We start from the raw sequence: 18,359 nt of genomic DNA on the forward strand, positions 1-18,359 counted from the left end.
TGACAGTCCGCATGTACTTCCCTTAGCCTTAGTTACGTCTAAGTTACGTCTCACACAACAGCTCACCATTTGGAAGTTAGTGCGGAAACTGAGAGAAAGACAAGAAGGGTCTAGGGTGGTGCGGTTTGGTGTGCGTGGCTAAGCTGTCTACGCAAATTACATTCCAAGGATGCCATTTGACCAGCTGCTATGCCCCGATCATCAACGGAAAGCTAAAATTGACGTTAAAAAAATCATTTCGCAGGATTTCAGCCGATTGCTTGAAAAGGTCAATTCGGTGATAGTCAGTGATAGTCCAGTGTCAGTGTTGTCCTACTGATTAAATTTTTTGATTTGGATCGGGTATTCGTACCAAGACGTAGGGGCCTAAAGTGGTGTGGTAGTGAGGTTGGTGTGATCATATCGTATGGTGATGTTGGAGGGTGATGGTGAAGGATGGCTAGTAAGATAGTGTAGAGTGGAGATGGTAGTAATGTAATTACGGTGAAAAGGTGGATTGGTTCGACTAGTAGGTGGTGGAGGGTGGTGAAAAGATAAAGTGGGACTATAGAATAGGTTGTGGTAGTGTGTGGTGGGCAGGCGAAAAAGAAAAAGAAAAAATAATAATAATATGGTGTGGTGTGGAGATGGCTAATGGCTGTGTTGGTGGGAAAAAACCGGCACGGTGTATAGGCGAGAGAGGCGGCGAGGGGGATGTGGAGCAGATAAGGCCCACAACTCAGCGTGATGGGTCTATGTGTTTTAAAATGGCGGTGGTGCGGAGGACGGTTTAAAATCTGCGAGGCCACGGTGCAAATGTGGGTGATGATGTATCGTTATGATGTTAGGTGATAGTAAGGTGTTGGTTTGTGGGTAGGTAGGGTGGGTAATAGGGTGTGGTCGTTTGTAGTTGGGTTTTGTGCTGTGGGGTAAATGTTTGTATGGTTGGGGAGGGGGCTGTATGTAGGTGTTTGTAAGGGGGGGAAATTGGTTGTGGGGTAGTGTCTGGTGTAGGGTGTGGCTGGTTGGTGTGTTGTGGGTTGGTTGGTATAGTCATAGGATGCTATGGTGTGTATGTGGTAGGCTATGTGTAGAGGGGTAGAGGTGTGTGTGGTGGGAGGGGGGTTGGACTGTATGTAGATTGTGTTGTTGGGGGGAGCGTTGGTTGTAGGACTAGTGGCTGCTATAGGGTGTGGTTGGTTTGGTGTGTTGTAGGGTGAGTAGTGTTGTGGCCATTGGGGGGGGAAGGGGTGTGTGGTTTTTGTGTTGGCAGGGGTCTGGCTTGTGTAGGGTGTATTAGGTGTGTATATTTTAGGTGAGAGTGTAGGAAAGTGTGAGGGGGGGGGAGGAAGTGTATGTGTAGGTGTGTGGGGCTTAGGTGGGTGTTGGTGTTGTGTTGGGGTTTTGAATAATCGTGGTGGGTTGTATGATGACGTGGTATGGGTGAAGTGGGTATGGGGCTGTTTGTGGGGTGAGGGATGAGGGGGTGCTTGTTGTGGGGTAGGGGGGTGCTTGGGTGGTAAGCTAGGTTTGAGGGGGGAGAGAAAGGGGGTTGTGACATGTATAGAGCTGGGTGGTAGTAGTGGGTAGGTATGTTGTGTGGTAAGGATAGAGTAATATTTAATTTGTGAGAGGGATGTGGGTATGTATGTGTTTGTACTATGTGTAGGAGGGAAGGTGGTTGTAGGCGAGGTGGTTGTGTGTTTTTTGGGCGTGTGGTGTTGGGGGAGTGGGGTAGTGTGGGGGTCTGTATGCCTAGGGGTGGTGGTAGTGGCATGTTGGGGTGTAGTTGAGGTGTGTAGGTGGGGTATAGGGGAGGAGTGTGCTAGTGGTGTGAGGTGGGTGTGGGAGGGTGTGGGTAGTGGAGGGTTTGGGGGGTGAGGTGTGTTAGTGTGGGAGTAGGTGGGGAGTGTGGCGGTGTGGTGGGGGGGGGGGGGGGGTCGGGGCGTGGAGGTGTGGGAGGGGGTACGTCTTGGGATCACAGATTGTGATACAGCACTTTCCCCGTATGGTACATAACTTTTTGGTTTGGATCGGGTATTCGTACCAAGACGTAGGGGCCTAAAGTGGTGTGGTAGTGAGGTGGGTGTAATCGTATGGTATGGTGATGTTGGATGGTGATGGTGAGGGATGGCTAGTAAGGTAATGTGGAGTGGAGATGGTAGTAATGTAATTACGGTGGGGAGGTGGATAGGTTAGACTAGTAGGTGGTTGAAAGATAAAGTGGGACTATAGAATAGGTTGTGGTAGTGTGTGGTGGGTAGGTGAAAAAGAAAAAATTAGTAATAATATAGTGTGGTATGGAGATGACTAATGGCTGTGTTGGTGGGGGAAAAATTGGTATGGTGCACAGGCAAGAGTGGTGGTGGGGGAGATGTGGAGCAGGTGCAGTTGTGGGAACTATTAGGTATGAAATAGTATATCATGAACGTTACTATGACAATATGGAGTATGAATATAATGCCTAAATGATGTAAAAAATGAACAGGAAATATGTCCAAAAGGTGTCCAAAAATCCACCAAAAATAATAGAATAGTTTCTATTACAGCGAAAGTAATTGTCAAATAAATTGTAGCGCAGAAATATTATAAGAAACAACATTATGAGACTAAAGAAAACAAAGAAAACTAACTTTTCTGGGTTAAGAATAGAACGGAAGTGACGTAGCACTTATGCATATTCGGTAAGTTAATTATGCGACCAAATTTAGAACGAACGAACGCCCTGACACAAGCCGATGCGTCACCACGAAACAGACAAGCCCACGCGAATGATGCGAATTTGCACGGAAAATATGTGTATTGATGGAGTACCATGAAAGACAAAGGGTTCCAACAGCGATGGCAAAAGGTTAGAGTGTTGAATGAGGCCGCACGTGCCATAGGAACGGAGATAGGGCCTATCTGCACTTGTCGAACAAAGTTTGTCTGGCCCGAACAAAAATGATAACAAATTTTGTCTCGGCCAAAAGTTATTAGCTAAAGTACATCCGCACTTATCGGGCCAAACAAATTAATTACAAACCGCCGACGTCAATCGAAATGCATTCTCGTATTTCCGGCGCGAATTAAATTGCACGTGTGGTTTGTTTACCTTTACAATTCGCCATGCTTCCAATGAATTACATCGCTCTACTCGTGTCGTTTCTGGCAATTTATTCATATTATCGACATCAGCAACAACTTCTACTTCTTCTTTGCTATTGGCAATTTAACGTAATTCACCAGAACGTCATTTTACAACGCATAAATCGGCGAAGACAACGTTTATTTCGACCATACTGGGTTTTGCCTCGGCCATTGCAGTCATGGTTTGAAATTCATTACCGCCAAAGAATAATTCCCGAGAATTTTTTTTATCGCCAGATGAGAATGAAACGCGTATCGTTTGACTTGCTGTTGGCAACAATTACGCCATATATACGCCGGCAAAACACGAGATTCAGGAACTGTATTCCTCCCGAGAAAATATTAGCTGTAGCTCTCTATCGATTAGCGCACGGTGGCGGATATGAGAACGCTGGAGTGGCCATGAATGTTGGACGTTCTACTGCTTTGGAAGCATTTGAAGACGTTGTAAACTCTTTGTATGCACTAAGGAACGAATACATAAAATTCCCGTCCACAATAGCTGAGACGCAAGATTCAATCGAAACCTTTGAACTGCTATCCGAACTTCCAAACATCGCTGGAGCGATTGACGGAACGCACATAAAAATTAAAGCACCACAAGAAAGCAAAGCTGATTACTGGAGCCGCTATTAACAATATGATGTTGTGTTTCAAGGAATAGTGAATGGCAGGCGCATGTTTATGGATATCGCTGGAGGTTTCCCGGGAAGCATTCACGACTCTCGAGTTTTGCGTAACACTGGAATTTATGAAAAAGCTGAACGTGGGGACGTGCTCATAGGACCAACTCAAAGGGTAGGCGGTCATGATATAAAACCATACCTGGTAGGAGACAGTGCCTATCCCATCTCTACCTGGTTGCAGAAACCCTATCCTGAAGGAACAAGAGACCCCGCTGAAATTGACTTTAATTACGCTTTATCCTCGGCAAGGGTTCAAGTTGAGTGTGCATTTGGCATTCTTAAAAATAGATGGCGTATTCTTAACTGCATGGATGAGTCTAATGTCGGCAGGATTTCCAAAATAGTTATTGCGTGTGCTGTTCTACATAACTTCTGTATAATGGTTGGCGACGAATGGGATGATGATGACTTCGACAATGACGATGACCAAGGACAAAATAATAACAACGCAGGATTACAGGATGGAGAACAAATCAGAGAAATTCTCAAAAATAGCCTCTGATTACAAATAGTTTTTTTATTGATTAAATAGAATGTCTCAATGCATTCATTGATAGATAATCATTATATATATATATAAATATGTTTATATTCGCTCTAACAAAAAGTTCAAATCGTTTCGTTACAATATATGTAATCAGTGTATGAATCAAGACCAATATTTTGTCATCGTGATGCAATGCTTTCCGCAAGCATCGAACATTAACAAAACAAAATACATTCATTGTATTAGCATGATAAACCAAAAGTTCAATTCGTTTCGATACAATATGTAGTTTATATATGAACCTCGACCAATATTTTATCATCTTGAGATCTCTTGATGCAATCACTCCGAACGCATCGAACATGCATTAACAAAACAAAATTGTTATTGTATTATATAATAAACAGCATTAATTGAAATACACAAATGTTTTCAAACTTGGTCATGAGCCTTCTTAGCCATTAGTTCGGTCATAGCTTTCATGAAGCCGTTCATAACTTCCATTTGTTTGGCTTGTGCGTCTTGCATATTGTTTATTACCTGGGCCATGCGGTCACCTTGATCGGTCATCGTTTTAAGCAATTTATCCTCCCTTTCACCTTCTGCCAACCTCTTGTTAGCGGCTGCCTTCGATCTTTTCCTTTTTACGCGCTTTTCCTGGGTTTCTTTAGGGTCAAGGGTTCCTTTTGGCGAGTCTGAAGAAGAACTTGGGGAACTAGAATCGTCAGGCTTGTCATCCATGCTTGAAGAGCCGGCTTCTCCAACACGCTCCAGCTCGACGACATCTCGAACTCCCAAAACAGCATCGATCTCATCGTAGTATGGAGACTTCCACAAACTTCCCCCCGATTGCTTCTTATTCCAGTCCTTTCTTTCCTTATATTTCTCAATCAGGTATTTAATACGGCGTTTGCATTTATCGACAGGTCTGTTGTTGTTATATTTATTGTTCAGTTCGTCGACGAGTTTTGCCCAGTATTTTCGCGAATCTTTGCTTTCGAGTCGTTCATGATATGATACCCACAGGTTAATCAAATACGTCTCCTCTTCTTTCTCGAAACTTTCAGTCTTTTTTGCTTTGTTTAAACTCGAGTGACCTCGTGCCTGACCCGATGAGTGAACTGTTAGTAAAGCAATTCACAAAGCAGAAACCAGCTTGGAGTTGTGTATAAGAACAAAATCATTCTCCAGAAAAGAATGTAAAACAGATCTAACAGATCTCCCCCATTCATAATGAGGTCGTATGTGTTATAGGAACGGAGATAATTGCTTGCTAAAACTCGAGTGGCCTCGTGCCTGATTCGATGAATAAATTGTTAGTGAAGCAATTAACAAAGCGGAAACTAGCTTAAAGTTGTGTATCGGAACAAAATCATTCTACAGAAAAGAATGTAAAACAAATCTTAAATGATTGTAATAAACGGAGAAGTTATTCTGTCAGGTTATGTTCGGGTGGTTAAGATTATGGGTTATGAGACGACGGGTTAAGGTTGTTATAAGAGATGGGGTTGATAATAAAACGGCATGAGAGTTATGAATAAAGGGTTTTTTTGTTTAGTGGAGAGGGTGGTTAGTAAATATGGTATTATGTGGAGATTGAAACAGTTAAAATCGGAAGCTTGTTGCGAGTGTTGTGTAGCGGATGTGAAGAGGTGATGGCGGCATTAATAAAATCTGATAAAGGGGGATAATGTGAGTGTGAACAGAATGATAAGCAGGGATATTGTGAAAAGACTGTGTAGTGTTTATGGGAAAGTGTGTTGTGTGTAGGGTGGGAAAGTAATGTGTAGGATAAGAGAAAGAAAAGTGTTTGGATTGTAGGGAGGAAATGGTGAGCGGTAATGGGGAGGGTGAGGTATGTGTGGAGGTATGTATCTAATGAAGTGTGTAAATGGTATGACTGACAGGCGAAATTAAACAACAACAGAGACCGAATGAGTGTTGCGAAAACGCCGAGAAAAGATAAAAAATACTGTAGCGGTGAAAGGGTGTATTGCGGACAATGGAAATTGATGCTAGTAAAACGGCGAGAAGAAGATGAAGTAGGGGCGCGGGAGGCGACAAAGGGAGCGCGGTGAGAGTGGAGATGACGCTGAAACGTTAACAAGACAGGAAGGATAGTTTTCCCCAGATGAAGCGATAACCGGTGGTAAGAGATAAGGGTAAAAGGCAAAGGCACGAAGAAAACAGCCGGCATGTATATGCAAAATGGACATAACAAAATAAACCAATAAGACAAAAGTGTGTAGGTCATTTCAAAGAGCTCTGCGAAATGTAGAACTAAAGGCATATAACGCCAACCAAGACTTCTCATCAGGGGGGCGAGGTCTATTGGTTGGTCATATACGAACCTGGCTGAAGCAGAGGTAGTAAGAATAAAGTTTCAAGCCTTGTCTCATTAACATACTTATTATCGACTCAAAATCTAAAATTGAGCTTCTTGGGAAGAAAAAAACACCACAAACGAATAAATTCACATCCCAACTAAGTTTATTTCATGAATTAGATCATAAAGATATAACTCATAGATGTTTATTTGCGTGAATTCTTATGCCCTTAGAAATCATTCACTGACGCGGGTGGCACCCTTGTGCGCTAGCTAGGTGACAGAAGACACTACGTGATGTCTATTCTATTCTTTGAATTTCATTGAAATTATTTTTTTAAAAATGCTACCAGCTCAAATACTTCTACTTTACAAAATGACACTGCCTTTATAAAACCTGGAAATATGAGCTTTTTTGTGCGTGTACTATAACATGTATGATATAAGTGCAATGTTGAGCCAGGCTACCTTGGCCGCTGTCCAAATGTAGACCGAGTGGGTGGCAGTTTACTTGTAGAGGAGAGAGCGCACTAATGGATTAAAGAAATGGTAAGAGGATATTTTTAGTTAGAAATTAGAAATTATTATTGAGAGCCCGCTATCGCAGGAAATTCCATGTTTTATAATTCCCTTGCGCATTCGATATTTGGTCGATTTATTCTGTGTCTAGAAAGGGGCTCCTAGAAAGGCTATTCTTTCTTTAACAAGCTCTAGCAGCTCTACTTTTACTTTTACATACACATACACATATACATATGTGTAGCAAGCAATACGTAGGGTCTACTATCAATAGTTTTAGGAAGCGTTTTAATAATCATAAAAGTAGGTTAAATAAGCACCCTAGTTTACCGGTTAGTGAAAAAGTTAAGGATGAACTTATCTATCAACATTTTCATTGCGACAATCATTTAGGTCTTAATAATGTTATGGTACAACTTATAGATAAGTGTAACTCTGAGGCTCAGCTTAGGGAAAGGGAAGGCCAGTGGGCTTATCGGCTTAAGTCTATCTACCCGCGGGGTCTTAATAGTGATGACTTTTTTTGTAGTAGGAACCCACGTAGAGATGTGTAAATTCTTTTTATCCATAGCGCGCGCTATTCTAGAAAATGCGCGTTTTTGTCAGTTGTAATGTTTTTGCGTCTCGCGCCACTATTCTGATGTAAATAAGCTTGTAACGATTCACCTTCTTCAGTCTGCTCTGAAGAAGTCTTATTAAAGACGAAAATTTGGCAGAGTCGATTTCCAGTTTTTGGAGTATTGTATTCATTGTTCTGGTACGAGATCGCGACAGTTTGGGCTTTTTGATTCTATTGTGATAAATTGTGTTATATTTTGTCTGAATGGATTTTTATCAATGCCTCATACTTTGATTCTAGGATGTACCAGTGCTAAGGTACCCCAATAGGATTTTTGTTGGTGGAGTAGCCTTCCAGGTATGAAAGAATCAAACATGGTAATCAAATATCATGTCTTTTGGTCAGCAATGCTTAGGGTAACTTGTGTATGAGAAGCCCATTATCTGTTCATAGTGCTGCTCTAACTTCATTTGACACCTTAGCAAGCTTCTTTTTTATTTTAAGACTACGGCAATTGAACTCAGAGAACTGTTTGAGAGCTATGGGGCGGTGAGAGATGTGAAAATTGCAAGAGATGGAGAAGGAGTTAGCCGTGGGTATGTAATGGAATTTGGGAAAAATAATTTATTTTTACTAACTTATTTACCTATTTAGGTATGGATTTGTGACGTTTTTTCGTGATGACGATGCGAAGAAAGTCTTCAAATTGGTATTAAAAATAATTCTTTTGTTATTGAAAATATCAAAGTAAATTAATAATTTTAGGACTGGTCCTTTGTGTTTTAGGGTACGGTTTTTCACAAAGGAAAAAGGCTTGTGATTGGCGAAGCATATCGAAAACTGGTGAGTATTTCTCCTGTGCCCATAGTTTCCGAACCTTTAGAAGCCTGTCGTTAGTTGTCTTTTACGATGAAAACATTTAACTTGTCTACGGTATGGGCGAAAGCCAGGATGAATAACAGCTTGTGACAGTTGTGAGGAAAAAATGATAGAAACGTTTATATCTATTTGACAGATTAATCCTTTCTACTACCGTCTTCTATTACTTCCCCAAACACTTGATACCATGGGCACTAGGGGCTCAAGCTTCACTCGTTCGTTTACGACGGTCTTGGCTACGAAGAGCGAAGCGGGTCAAGACCGTTGTGACAGTTAACAGTAAACAGTTAGCGAGTGAAGTTCGAGCCTCTGGTAGACAGGGAATTCTGAAGAAAAAGAAACCTTCAATGAAATGCGAGAAGGGAAGGCACACTAACTATTGTTGTTGTCCCAGCCATATGTACTAGATTACCAAATTAGCCAATCACGAGTAGCCCTTCTCACGCTCGGAACTTGAAGCCAATCTGAAACACTGCTGCTTTTTTTACACATTCACTCTTTTTTTATAAGAACTTTTCTATAAAACTTCCAGCTTGAGAATTTGCCAAATTTTAAGAACACGTAGCACGTGGGGCACTGCTGGAGGCATGTGCCCCCCCCCCCCCCCAATATTTAAAAAAAGGAATTGACAAGTAGGGGCGTGGCCGTCTCCCCAATATTTTCATAATGTTTCTGTGTTGTGCCACCCCAATCTTAAGTGGCCTGCTATGGCTCTTTATTTTTACGACTCTTACTTTAATTTTTCCAATTTGGTTACAATTTGATATTTTTTCCGATTATCATCACCACCAACATAAATTACCCTTACCCTGCTTTGCTAACAGAGTTTTTCAATGGTTTTTTCTAGCAATTCACTTATCATTCTCACGTACCCAGGGCATTGAGGTCAGCATAACCAGGCGCGATAAAAATCCGTCGGAGGGGAGGGGCCTGTTGCCTAGGCGCCCTGGGTTTCTCATGGGATGTTCACTTATTATCTGTGTCGCATCTCGAGGCAGTTCCAGGAGTTTCAAAGCAAGGGTTTCGAGAAAGGGGTGCTGGATTCATTGTTCATCCTTGGATTACACTATATTTTTTGTTATTTCTAAGACAAATATCTGAAAATAAGGGGGGTCACGGCCGGCTCGGCCCACCCCTGCCCATATCCTCCCCTGGTCTTTGTTTTTTCGCGTTCTAGTTTTTCTTTTTGGATAATGCATTAAAACAAGAGACGGGAGGGACGAAACAGAGATTAGGGTAATCGGATCAGTCCTTGGGAAGCTTTCCCAGCCAGAAGTTCTTTAGCTATGCTTTTTCTTAATAGTTCTGTGCATTTTTCTTTATTAAATAAATAAACTTCTTCTTTAGGGGGGTATGCCCAGGTAGATTGGCCACCCAAGCAGATTTTGCCACAAGCTCAACAAGCCTCACATATCCAACACATGGTAATGTAATCCCATTTAAAGCCGAATTGTCACAAGTTTACTTCCGGAGGTCCGAGGAAACCTCAACCGTTAAAAGACAAAAGGATCTATTAGAATCCGAGATATTAAACAGGCCATCTACTCTAAATTATCAATCACATCCTCACAGAAACTTCCAATAAACACACTGCTTTCAATATTTTGGAATATTTTTCGCGTTTTCCGTTAAAAATTTATCGGAGATTGTTACGTAATTGACCGGAAGTAAACTGGTGACATTGCGGCTTTAACCCTTTCGCACCATAATGCTCTTTGCGCCAACAGCACTATACTCATTTAAAGAACAGCAACAACAAAAGTTGGCACAAGGGTGGATCTCAGATATTAGTATGTTTGGAAGGGTCTGCAGTACTTTTTTTTTTGGGGGGGGGGGGGGCTAGAGAGGAGGAGCTTATTCGAACCCTCACCTCCTCTCCACAGATAACGATCGTACCAACCTTGTAACACTTGCTTTATTTCATTAATATCCTATGAAGTCAAATAAAGTGCTTCAGATGTATAACTGTTTTTAATATTTCGCTGTATAGATGGCACCACAACAGTATCATCAACTGTGTCATCTTCCAACACCACAAATGTTTCTGCAACCACCACAGCTTCACCAACATGTAGTATCTCAGTCATCACCCCAATCAGAACAGCATCCTGTCATATGGCAGGTAAGGTATGAGAAGGGCACAATTTTGTTTTTAAGTTGCAGGTTGGCCCAATTTTTAATTTTGCGTATTATGTTGCCACTTACATTACCATTTATGTTTCACGTTATGTTCCCAACAAATGGGATGTCCCTGTTGTCATAATATTTCTATGGTACTGATTAGTTTGTGTGGTTTTACAAAAGGCTGTCTACAGGCCCTTGGGTCCACCATGACTTAGGCTGTCCCCCTTAAGGCTCTGAAGGAGGACTACAAGATTTTGCAGGATTTTGTAGGATTTTGCCAACATTGAAGATAAAATCGTCCTCTTGGACCCATGGTAGCTTGGAGTTCAGAGTAGGCGAGCGCTTGCCTCTGACCTCCGCCGCGCCCTGTGTCCCAGAGAATGAGATTAAATTAGCATACAAAGATAGTGGTCCAGGTTATACCACAGTAGCAAGTGTTATTGTACATACTTGGCAGTTTTAATTTTGGAAATTAGAAACACATCGGATATTGTTAAGTAATCGACCGGAAGTAAACTGGTGACAATGCGGCTTTCAAGTTAGGCCTGTAACAGAAGGAGGGGGGGTTAGGATTGATCTCTCAAACTTAAAAAAACAGATTAGAGTACCACGGCGATTTACCAAAAGAAAAAAATGGTCCGGTAAATGTGTGAAAATAACAAAGATACAAATCCTGGTTATGGGCCTGACATGCTTTAGTTTTACTAATATATCTCTTATAATCGAAAGTTTTGGATCTTATGATCGAATGATGGGAGGGCTTTTGTTGTTTGGACATAACCTTGGACTAGATACTGTACTGTTGACTTTGTGTTTTTCAGCCTGCAGCAAATTACGTGAGGAGATCTCGTGTAGTAGTTGGAACAGTAAATACAGTAAAATGCCTTAAATACAGTAAAATGCCTTATGTGATGCCATTCCAGCTATAAACATCCCCACACAATCGGCTACCTTAACTACGGTCATGCAGTGCCCACTTTGTTTGGTTCAAGTTTAAAAAGATACATACTACAGTGTGGTAGTTGAGGTAGGTTTCTATTGTAATGCGCACGCAAGCTCAAAACTAGAATGGCCTATTAGCTTTTAATCATTCATTTTCATCTCATCTATTTGGCCTAAAGAGTTTATTGGGTAGTTTAGTCCATTACAGTATTACCAGGTCTAGGAGGCTTTTCATCTTCAACTGCTTCAAAACTGTCATCATAAAGCCCTCCAACCTCGACTCTCCCATCCTCTGTCAGAAAAAACATAGAGCTCCCCTCTCCTCTACTTCTAGAAGAGTTGGAACAAGCTGTGTGGGTTGTTTTTATCCACGCTTCATCATAGAACTCTAGATCTGGTGCAATATTTTGGACTTGCTTTTCATGAGTCCATTTATCAAGGAGATCTTGTGCTGCAAAATGAGAGAAAAAATCTTTTTCAGAGAATATCACATGTTTATTCACACTAAGGCTGTATTAACAATACTGTATTTTGATTGGTTTAGCAGCCCTATAAGAAAAAACAAAGCACAACCCCTAAAGGATGGTCCTTACTAGGATGCAAGTACAGGTAAAAATGCAAGCCCAACACAAGTGAGAATTGACCAACTAAGTGCAAGAAAATCAACCACTTGTGTTCCGCCCGTGTTCTGAGTGAGAATTGAAACATTATGTCTGTTGTGTTTGTGTCCTAGTTACAACCAGCCTTAAATGACATGCACTGTCAATGATAATAGCAAACTACTTATTTGAGGTCACATTCCATCAAGGCATCTTCATCAACATGAACTTGATCAAGCACTCTGTGAAAATCATTTCCAAACATTTCTCGTGCTGCATTATCAGATGCTCTTTTTACATTCTTTAAAAAAAGAAATCATGTAACAAATCAATAGCTTATTCGTGTTAAAATATATAAGTAAGGCTTAAAAATAATCCAGTTTAACTACAGCATAATAATAACCTAAGGATTTACCTTTATCCAACTCTGGACACTACTATTCTTGTTGTAGTTCTGAAATTATAATCATTCATGGGTAAAAATAAATAAATAAGCTAGCAATGTTTGGCTGCACCAGCAAAAGGCTTATATTATAATAAGGAAAAGGCACTTAGCCATCGAGCAGGGAATGTTTAAAGGTATGATCTTTTGTTGTGACTTTATTTCAGGGAATAAAAAAGTCATTCGAGGTCTGAGTTATACGGTACTAAAGTGTCAAATCAACAACCATTTCTTACCGGAGAAGGCTTAGTTTGCCTATTCCATTTAAAGAGATCTCGACCCGCTCCAGCCATATTTTCGCGATTTATAACCTGATATAATTTAAATACTACAAAAATATGCTCAATGCATTTCTTTTGTAGATCGTTTTGTGTTTTGTTGTTTGATGTTTTTCCGCCATCTTGGAACTTGGCGCCGGAACCTTCCCATGATTCCATGGAGGGGAGGAAAACAGGTACCAGTCCCCTATCAAAAAAGAGCGGTGCAAGGAAGGTGGGGGGGAGGGGGTAATGTTCAGAAGGGAGCAGGTTTCTAGAGTTTCTCGTATGGGGGAGGGGTGATTTTATGAAATATATAGAGGCGGCTTTGTGGATCTCATCTCATTTTTGGGCCCTCGAATGGTCTTTGGCGAGCACCCCGTTTTTTATGCAAGAACAAGCAATTTTAGTTTTAAATCGAGCAGCGGGCACGTCGAAAAATACAATGCGAGCACGGCGGAAAATTTGCGCGAGCAGGCGAGCATTAGCCAAAAACTGCGAGCACATCGAAATTTCGGGGGACCATTCTACGCCGCCCTCTTTTTAACAGGGGCGGCGTTCCAGCGAACTGAGAGGGCCAGGGGGGAGGGCCCCCTCTTCTTTCTGTTTTTAATTCTTTTTATATTGTTAAAAGTGGTACACGTTTAAATCGATTGGTTAATAAATTCTCTCTAGCGTGGGATATAACGGAGAAGACTTAGAAGGAAGAAATGATAAACCAATTGTCCGAGGATCGAACGTCCTTAGATCAAATAAACGAGCGAAAAAATAGACCAAACTTCCAGACATACGCTGAAACGCCGTATTGTAATTGGCTCTAGGCTGGAGATTTCGAAACAGCACCACTATATTGCTACCCTAGGTACGAGAGTCTCGAGCTTTGTTCGTTTACTATGCACCCTTTTACTGACTTACTCAGGCAATGTACACTACTCAACCACCGGGCTCGATGACAAGTGCCACTCAATGTCAATTACGTCATAGGTCACGTGACTTTAAAAAGCTTCAATATCTCCTACCCTTGAAACCCTAAAGTTCCGATACTAAGGCAATGTACACTACTCAACCACTGGCCTCGATGACGAGTGTCAATCAATGTCAATGACGTCATAGGTCACGTGACTTTAAAAAGCTTCAATATCTCCTACCCTTAAAACCCTGAAGACCCGATACTAAGGCAATGTACACTACTCAACCACTGGCCTCGATGACGAGTGCCACTCAATGTCAATGACGTCATAGGTCACGTGACTTCAAAAAGCTTCAATATCTCCTACCCTTTAAACCCTAAAGGCCCGATACTCAGGCAATGTACACTACTCAACCACTGGCCTCGATGACAAGTGCCACTCAATGTCAATGACGTCATAGGTCACGTGACTTTAAAAAGCTTCAATATCTCCTACCCTTAAAACCCTGAAGACCCGATACTAAGGCAATGTACACTACTCAACCACTGGCCTCGATGACGAGTGCCACTCAATGTCAATGACGTCATAGGTCACGTGACTTTAAAAAGCTTCAATATCTCCTACCCTTTAAACCCTAAAGGCCCGATACTCAGGCAATGTACACTACTCAACCACTGGCCTCGATGACGAGTGTCAGTCAATGACGTCATAGGTCACGTGACTTTAAAAAGCTTCAATATCTCCTACCCTTTAAAACCCAAAGGCCCGATACTCAGGCAATGTACACTACTCAACCACTGACCTCGATGACTAGTGTCAATCAATGTCAATGACGTCATAGGTCACGTGACTTTATAAAGCTTCAATATCTCCTATCCTTAAAACCCTTAAGGCCCGATACTCAGGCAATGTACACTACTCAACCACCGGCCTCAATGACAAGTGCCAATCAATGTCAATGACGTCATAGGTCACGTGACTTTAAAAAGCTTCAATATCTCCTATCCTTTAAAACCCTAAAGGCCCGATACTAAGGCAATGTACACTACTAAACCACTGGCCTCGATGACGAGTGTCAATCAATGTCAATGACGTCATAGGTCACGTGACTTTAAAAAGCTTCAATATCTCCTATCCTTAAAACCCTATGGTGAATGAGAATGGTCAGCGTTACTCCTCAGATTCAGTTTGGTTGAATGAAGTAGGTTGTGTTTATATTGACTCTTGGTAGCAATTTAGTTGTGGCTTTCTCTTTAACCCTACATTCAGAGATTTTACTATTTTTATACAAAAAAAATCAGATTGGTTACTTCTATTAGTAAAAATCCCATCAATGGATTGGCGTTTTCTCCTCGTTTATCTTGTGTTAGTGGTGTTAGATGTCTTAATGATACCCACGTGCTTCGGGACAAGCGATGATGAGTCAAATCAAGACAAGAAACAGGACAAAGATGAGGACAAGCAGGTAAATACCTATTTATATAAAAACATGCAATGTGTTTATCACATAGAATTGAAATGGATTTTGCTCAATGGGCGGTCAACTAAACCCAGAACCAGCTTCAGGAATGTTTAGAATCTCAAAACATGGCCATCTGCAAAAACAACGCGAAACTTAGCGATAAAAATCAATCAATCAGATAAGTAAAAAAACCGGCACAGGGGTGTATTGTATTTGCTCTGCTGTTAGCTTTACTAGGGGTACAATAGGTAAATCCGAGACTTGCCGAGGCCGTGTTTCAGAATCCGAAAGTTTTGTGAAATTTCGAAATCCGAGCCCGAAATTTTCCGGTCTCAGCTTTTTTTTTTCTAACGAGTTTTCGGATAACTTGATCGAGGTATGTCATAAAACATCAGTTGAAAAAAGAATAAAGAGAGTTACAATACATTCTTGCTACATAACGCAAAAGAAGGGGAGCCCGTAGCATTGTAACAACATAAAACAGATCGCGTTTAATTAAAAATCCGAGACCGTGGTAAGAAAAAAAAGGTTGGCTCCGAGACCCCCTAAACTTTTTGGGGAAAAAACGAGATTCCGAGACCTTTTTGCAATTTTTTTTGCGAGACTTTCGAAATTTCGAGGTACCCACCGCTACTCTTTTAACTAGGAGTCATCGAGTGAGGACAGAACTTTCCTTCCTCGAACCTTGTGGTAGCCTCCAGTTATAAACGGGAATTTATTGACAAGTAAATATTACAATTTCCTAAGCTCATCGATGGTTTTGTTTGATATTTTTCACATTCCAATAAAATCATACCTATAGTACCTTTGCGGTGCTCGTAGGTTATCTGCATTTCAAACATTGCTGTTTTAACATCAAATGGTGTTTTCAACATCCGGTGAACAGTACCAAAGACCGGTGTGTGTGTGTGGGGTGGGGGGGGGGGGGGGGGGGCTATCTATCCTACACTGACTTCCCCCGGGAGTAATGTTAGTAGAAGCAGGCATTATAACAGCTGAGATTATAGAATTTTTCTGATTTAACATCATGTGATGACGTTATTGCTTCATGACCTTATCAAAATTCAGACATTCAAAAACAATGATGACATGCCTAAATTAATTAAATGTGGACTTTAAAAGCACATTAGCATACATACATTGGCATACACAAATTAATTAAATGTGGACTTTAAAAGCACACTAGCATACACACATTGGCATACACACATTGGCATACACACACTGCACGGGTAATAGACTGTCCCGTCTTGGCCCGACTGGTGCCAATGTGTGTATGCTAGTGTGCTTTCAAAGTCCACATTTATCTATACATACTCGCAAGGATAGTTTGGCTATCCGACGGAGTTTTAGACTAGCAAAGGTCGCATGCGTGATCCGCACAATTGGCATCACGCTAGCCCGGTCGCAGCTCTGGATCCCACATGGATCTAAGCTGTGGTTTAAAGCACTTCGTTCGAGTCGAAGTCGCCCTGCAGTTTTTTTGCCGATGAAGTTTAACTGAGGCAAACCGGCTATGCCATGCTGACGGGTCCTAATAAGGACGACGAAACAGCTGTCCATGGTTGCCGAACTGCACGGGTAATAGACTGTACTAGCATCCCGTCTTGGCCCGACTGGTGCCAATGTGTGTATGCTAGTGTGCTTTTAAAGTCCACATTTAAATTAATTAATTATTTGGCGAAATGTTAGCATCCAAAGTCTCTCTATTAACGTATACTGACGTATATGAAGTTTGTTTAATGCGCATTGATTTAACACGACTCTACAATATACAAGAGGAAACAGCACCAGGGCCGTAGCAGGGGGCACGTGCCCCCCCCCCATATTTGAAAAATATATATAAGGAAATGATCGATAGGGGCGTGGCTGTGCCCCCAAATATTTTCTTTATGTTTCTGTATTGTGCACCCCCCCCCCCCCCCAAAAAAAAAAAACTCTTACGTGGCCTGCTACGGCACTGAGCACCGATGAGTTCTCAGCGTTTATGTACAAAGGCTGTGGGGCTATCATTTCCAAAACGATACCGGAGAAAATATGTGAAAAATATAGAAATGAACTAATATGATCTGTGTTTATTTATGTTTAGTTTATCTCAAGAAATGTGCCCCTTAACGAAGACGAGTACGATGCCCTGTTTTCCCTACTAAGTGGTGAAGCTTCGTTGAAAGACTGGCCTAAAACAGAAAACAAAGCTTTACGGCAACGAGTGTATAGAAAGCTGAAAAGCAACAAGTTCGAACTGCGTGAGGTCCATGACCCAATGACAGCGACAAAAGTCCGACGTATCGTGCACACAGGAACAGGATGCATCGTAGCTAAGAAGTCAGAGCTCCCGAAAATTGTTGACAAGTTCTACAAAGAAAGAAAGGGCGAAGGCGCCAGGAAGCTCAATCCCACCATACGTAACATTTACGCCGGTTTATCTCGAAAACGTATTCAAGGAACTCTGAACGAGATTAAAGTGCAATGAAATACGGCCCCTCTTCCAAAACAAGACTCCATTGCGCCCTATCAAGGCCAAAAGAGTACAGGAGCGCCACCAGATCGACCTAGTTAGTATGATCAGTGTTCCCGTGACTATTGATGGAAAAACATACAAATATATCATGTCCGTAATAGACATTTTTAGTCGATTTCTCTTTCTTAGACCACTTGAGACCAAAGAATCGTTAGAAGTAGCAGAAAATCTAGTCGATATCTACAAAGAACACGGGCCGCCATTAATCTTGCAAAGCGACCAAGGGCCCGAGTTTAAAGGCGTGGTAAAAAAAAGTATGTCTGGTCCTAAACGTGATTGTGATCAAGAGCTTGGCTTACAGTCCTCAAACCCAAGGCAAAGACGAAAGATCCCACCGGACTTGGAAGGAAAAGATTCGCTTTGATATGCTGGAATGCGAAGACGGGTTAAATTGGGTAGACTCCCTGTGTACCAACAGTTATATAACGAGTCGCCACACAGCTCCTTGGGGATGCTGTCGCCATTTGAAGTAAATTTCGGGAGACCATCAAACCGACTGCGACAGCTGCTTTCTCTGGACGACAAAGGTCAGGATTT

At 41.7% G+C, this 18,359-nt stretch overlaps 2 protein-coding genes, 2 long non-coding RNA genes and 1 pseudogene across 7 annotated transcripts; 3 read left to right on the plus strand and 2 right to left on the minus strand.

The window, feature by feature from the left end:
* Nucleotides 1–2,256: 2,256 nt before the first annotated feature.
* LOC125572155 lies at nucleotides 2,257–4,718 on the plus strand (annotated as a pseudogene).
* On the minus strand, nucleotides 4,699–5,409 carry LOC125572156 (the record flags this gene model as incomplete). The annotated part of the gene is made up of 1 exon (XM_048732095.1): nucleotides 4,699–5,409. A coding segment is annotated over one exon (696 nt), but the record flags the coding sequence as incomplete, so codon positions are not given.
* A 1,624-nt stretch (nucleotides 5,410–7,033) lies between these two features.
* Nucleotides 7,034–11,309, plus strand: LOC5498979. Of its 2 annotated transcripts, none has more exons than XR_007313619.1 (8): nucleotides 7,034–7,156; nucleotides 7,986–8,042; nucleotides 8,190–8,281; nucleotides 8,340–8,394; nucleotides 8,472–8,528; nucleotides 9,912–9,988; nucleotides 10,555–10,686; nucleotides 10,869–11,309. It is a non-coding gene; the product is annotated as an uncharacterized LOC5498979 (long non-coding RNA). The 2 variants fall into 2 exon arrangements; XR_007313620.1 differs by lacking the exon at nucleotides 7,034–7,156 and adding an exon at nucleotides 7,821–7,883.
* On the minus strand, nucleotides 10,462–13,133 carry LOC125556732. 3 transcript variants are annotated; one of them, XR_007313618.1, is made up of 5 exons: nucleotides 12,908–13,130; nucleotides 12,645–12,683; nucleotides 12,414–12,530; nucleotides 11,845–12,081; nucleotides 10,462–11,054 (listed from the first exon to the last, which is right to left on the minus strand). XR_007313618.1 is itself a non-coding variant. In XM_048732107.1 (5 exons), the coding sequence occupies exons 1-5, from the start codon at nucleotides 13,106–13,108 to the stop codon at nucleotides 10,933–10,935; spliced, it is 702 nt and encodes a 233-aa protein (XP_048588064.1). In that variant the 5' UTR covers nucleotides 13,109–13,133; the 3' UTR covers nucleotides 10,462–10,932. The 3 variants fall into 3 exon arrangements, 1 of the variants encoding a protein (XP_048588064.1); XM_048732107.1 differs by having other exon boundaries at nucleotides 12,428–12,530; nucleotides 12,908–13,133; XR_007313617.1 differs by lacking the exon at nucleotides 12,414–12,530 and having other exon boundaries at nucleotides 12,908–13,120.
* Nucleotides 13,134–15,228: 2,095 nt separating this feature from the next.
* Nucleotides 15,229–17,659, plus strand: LOC125572157. Its single transcript, XR_007313621.1, has 2 exons — nucleotides 15,229–15,304; nucleotides 17,391–17,659. It is a non-coding gene; the product is annotated as an uncharacterized LOC125572157 (long non-coding RNA).
* The last annotated feature ends 700 nt before the right edge of the window (nucleotides 17,660–18,359 follow it).

Source organism: Nematostella vectensis, chromosome 9, assembly GCF_932526225.1.
Source record: "Nematostella vectensis chromosome 9, jaNemVect1.1, whole genome shotgun sequence".
Taxonomy (NCBI): Eukaryota; Metazoa; Cnidaria; class Anthozoa; order Actiniaria; family Edwardsiidae; genus Nematostella; species Nematostella vectensis.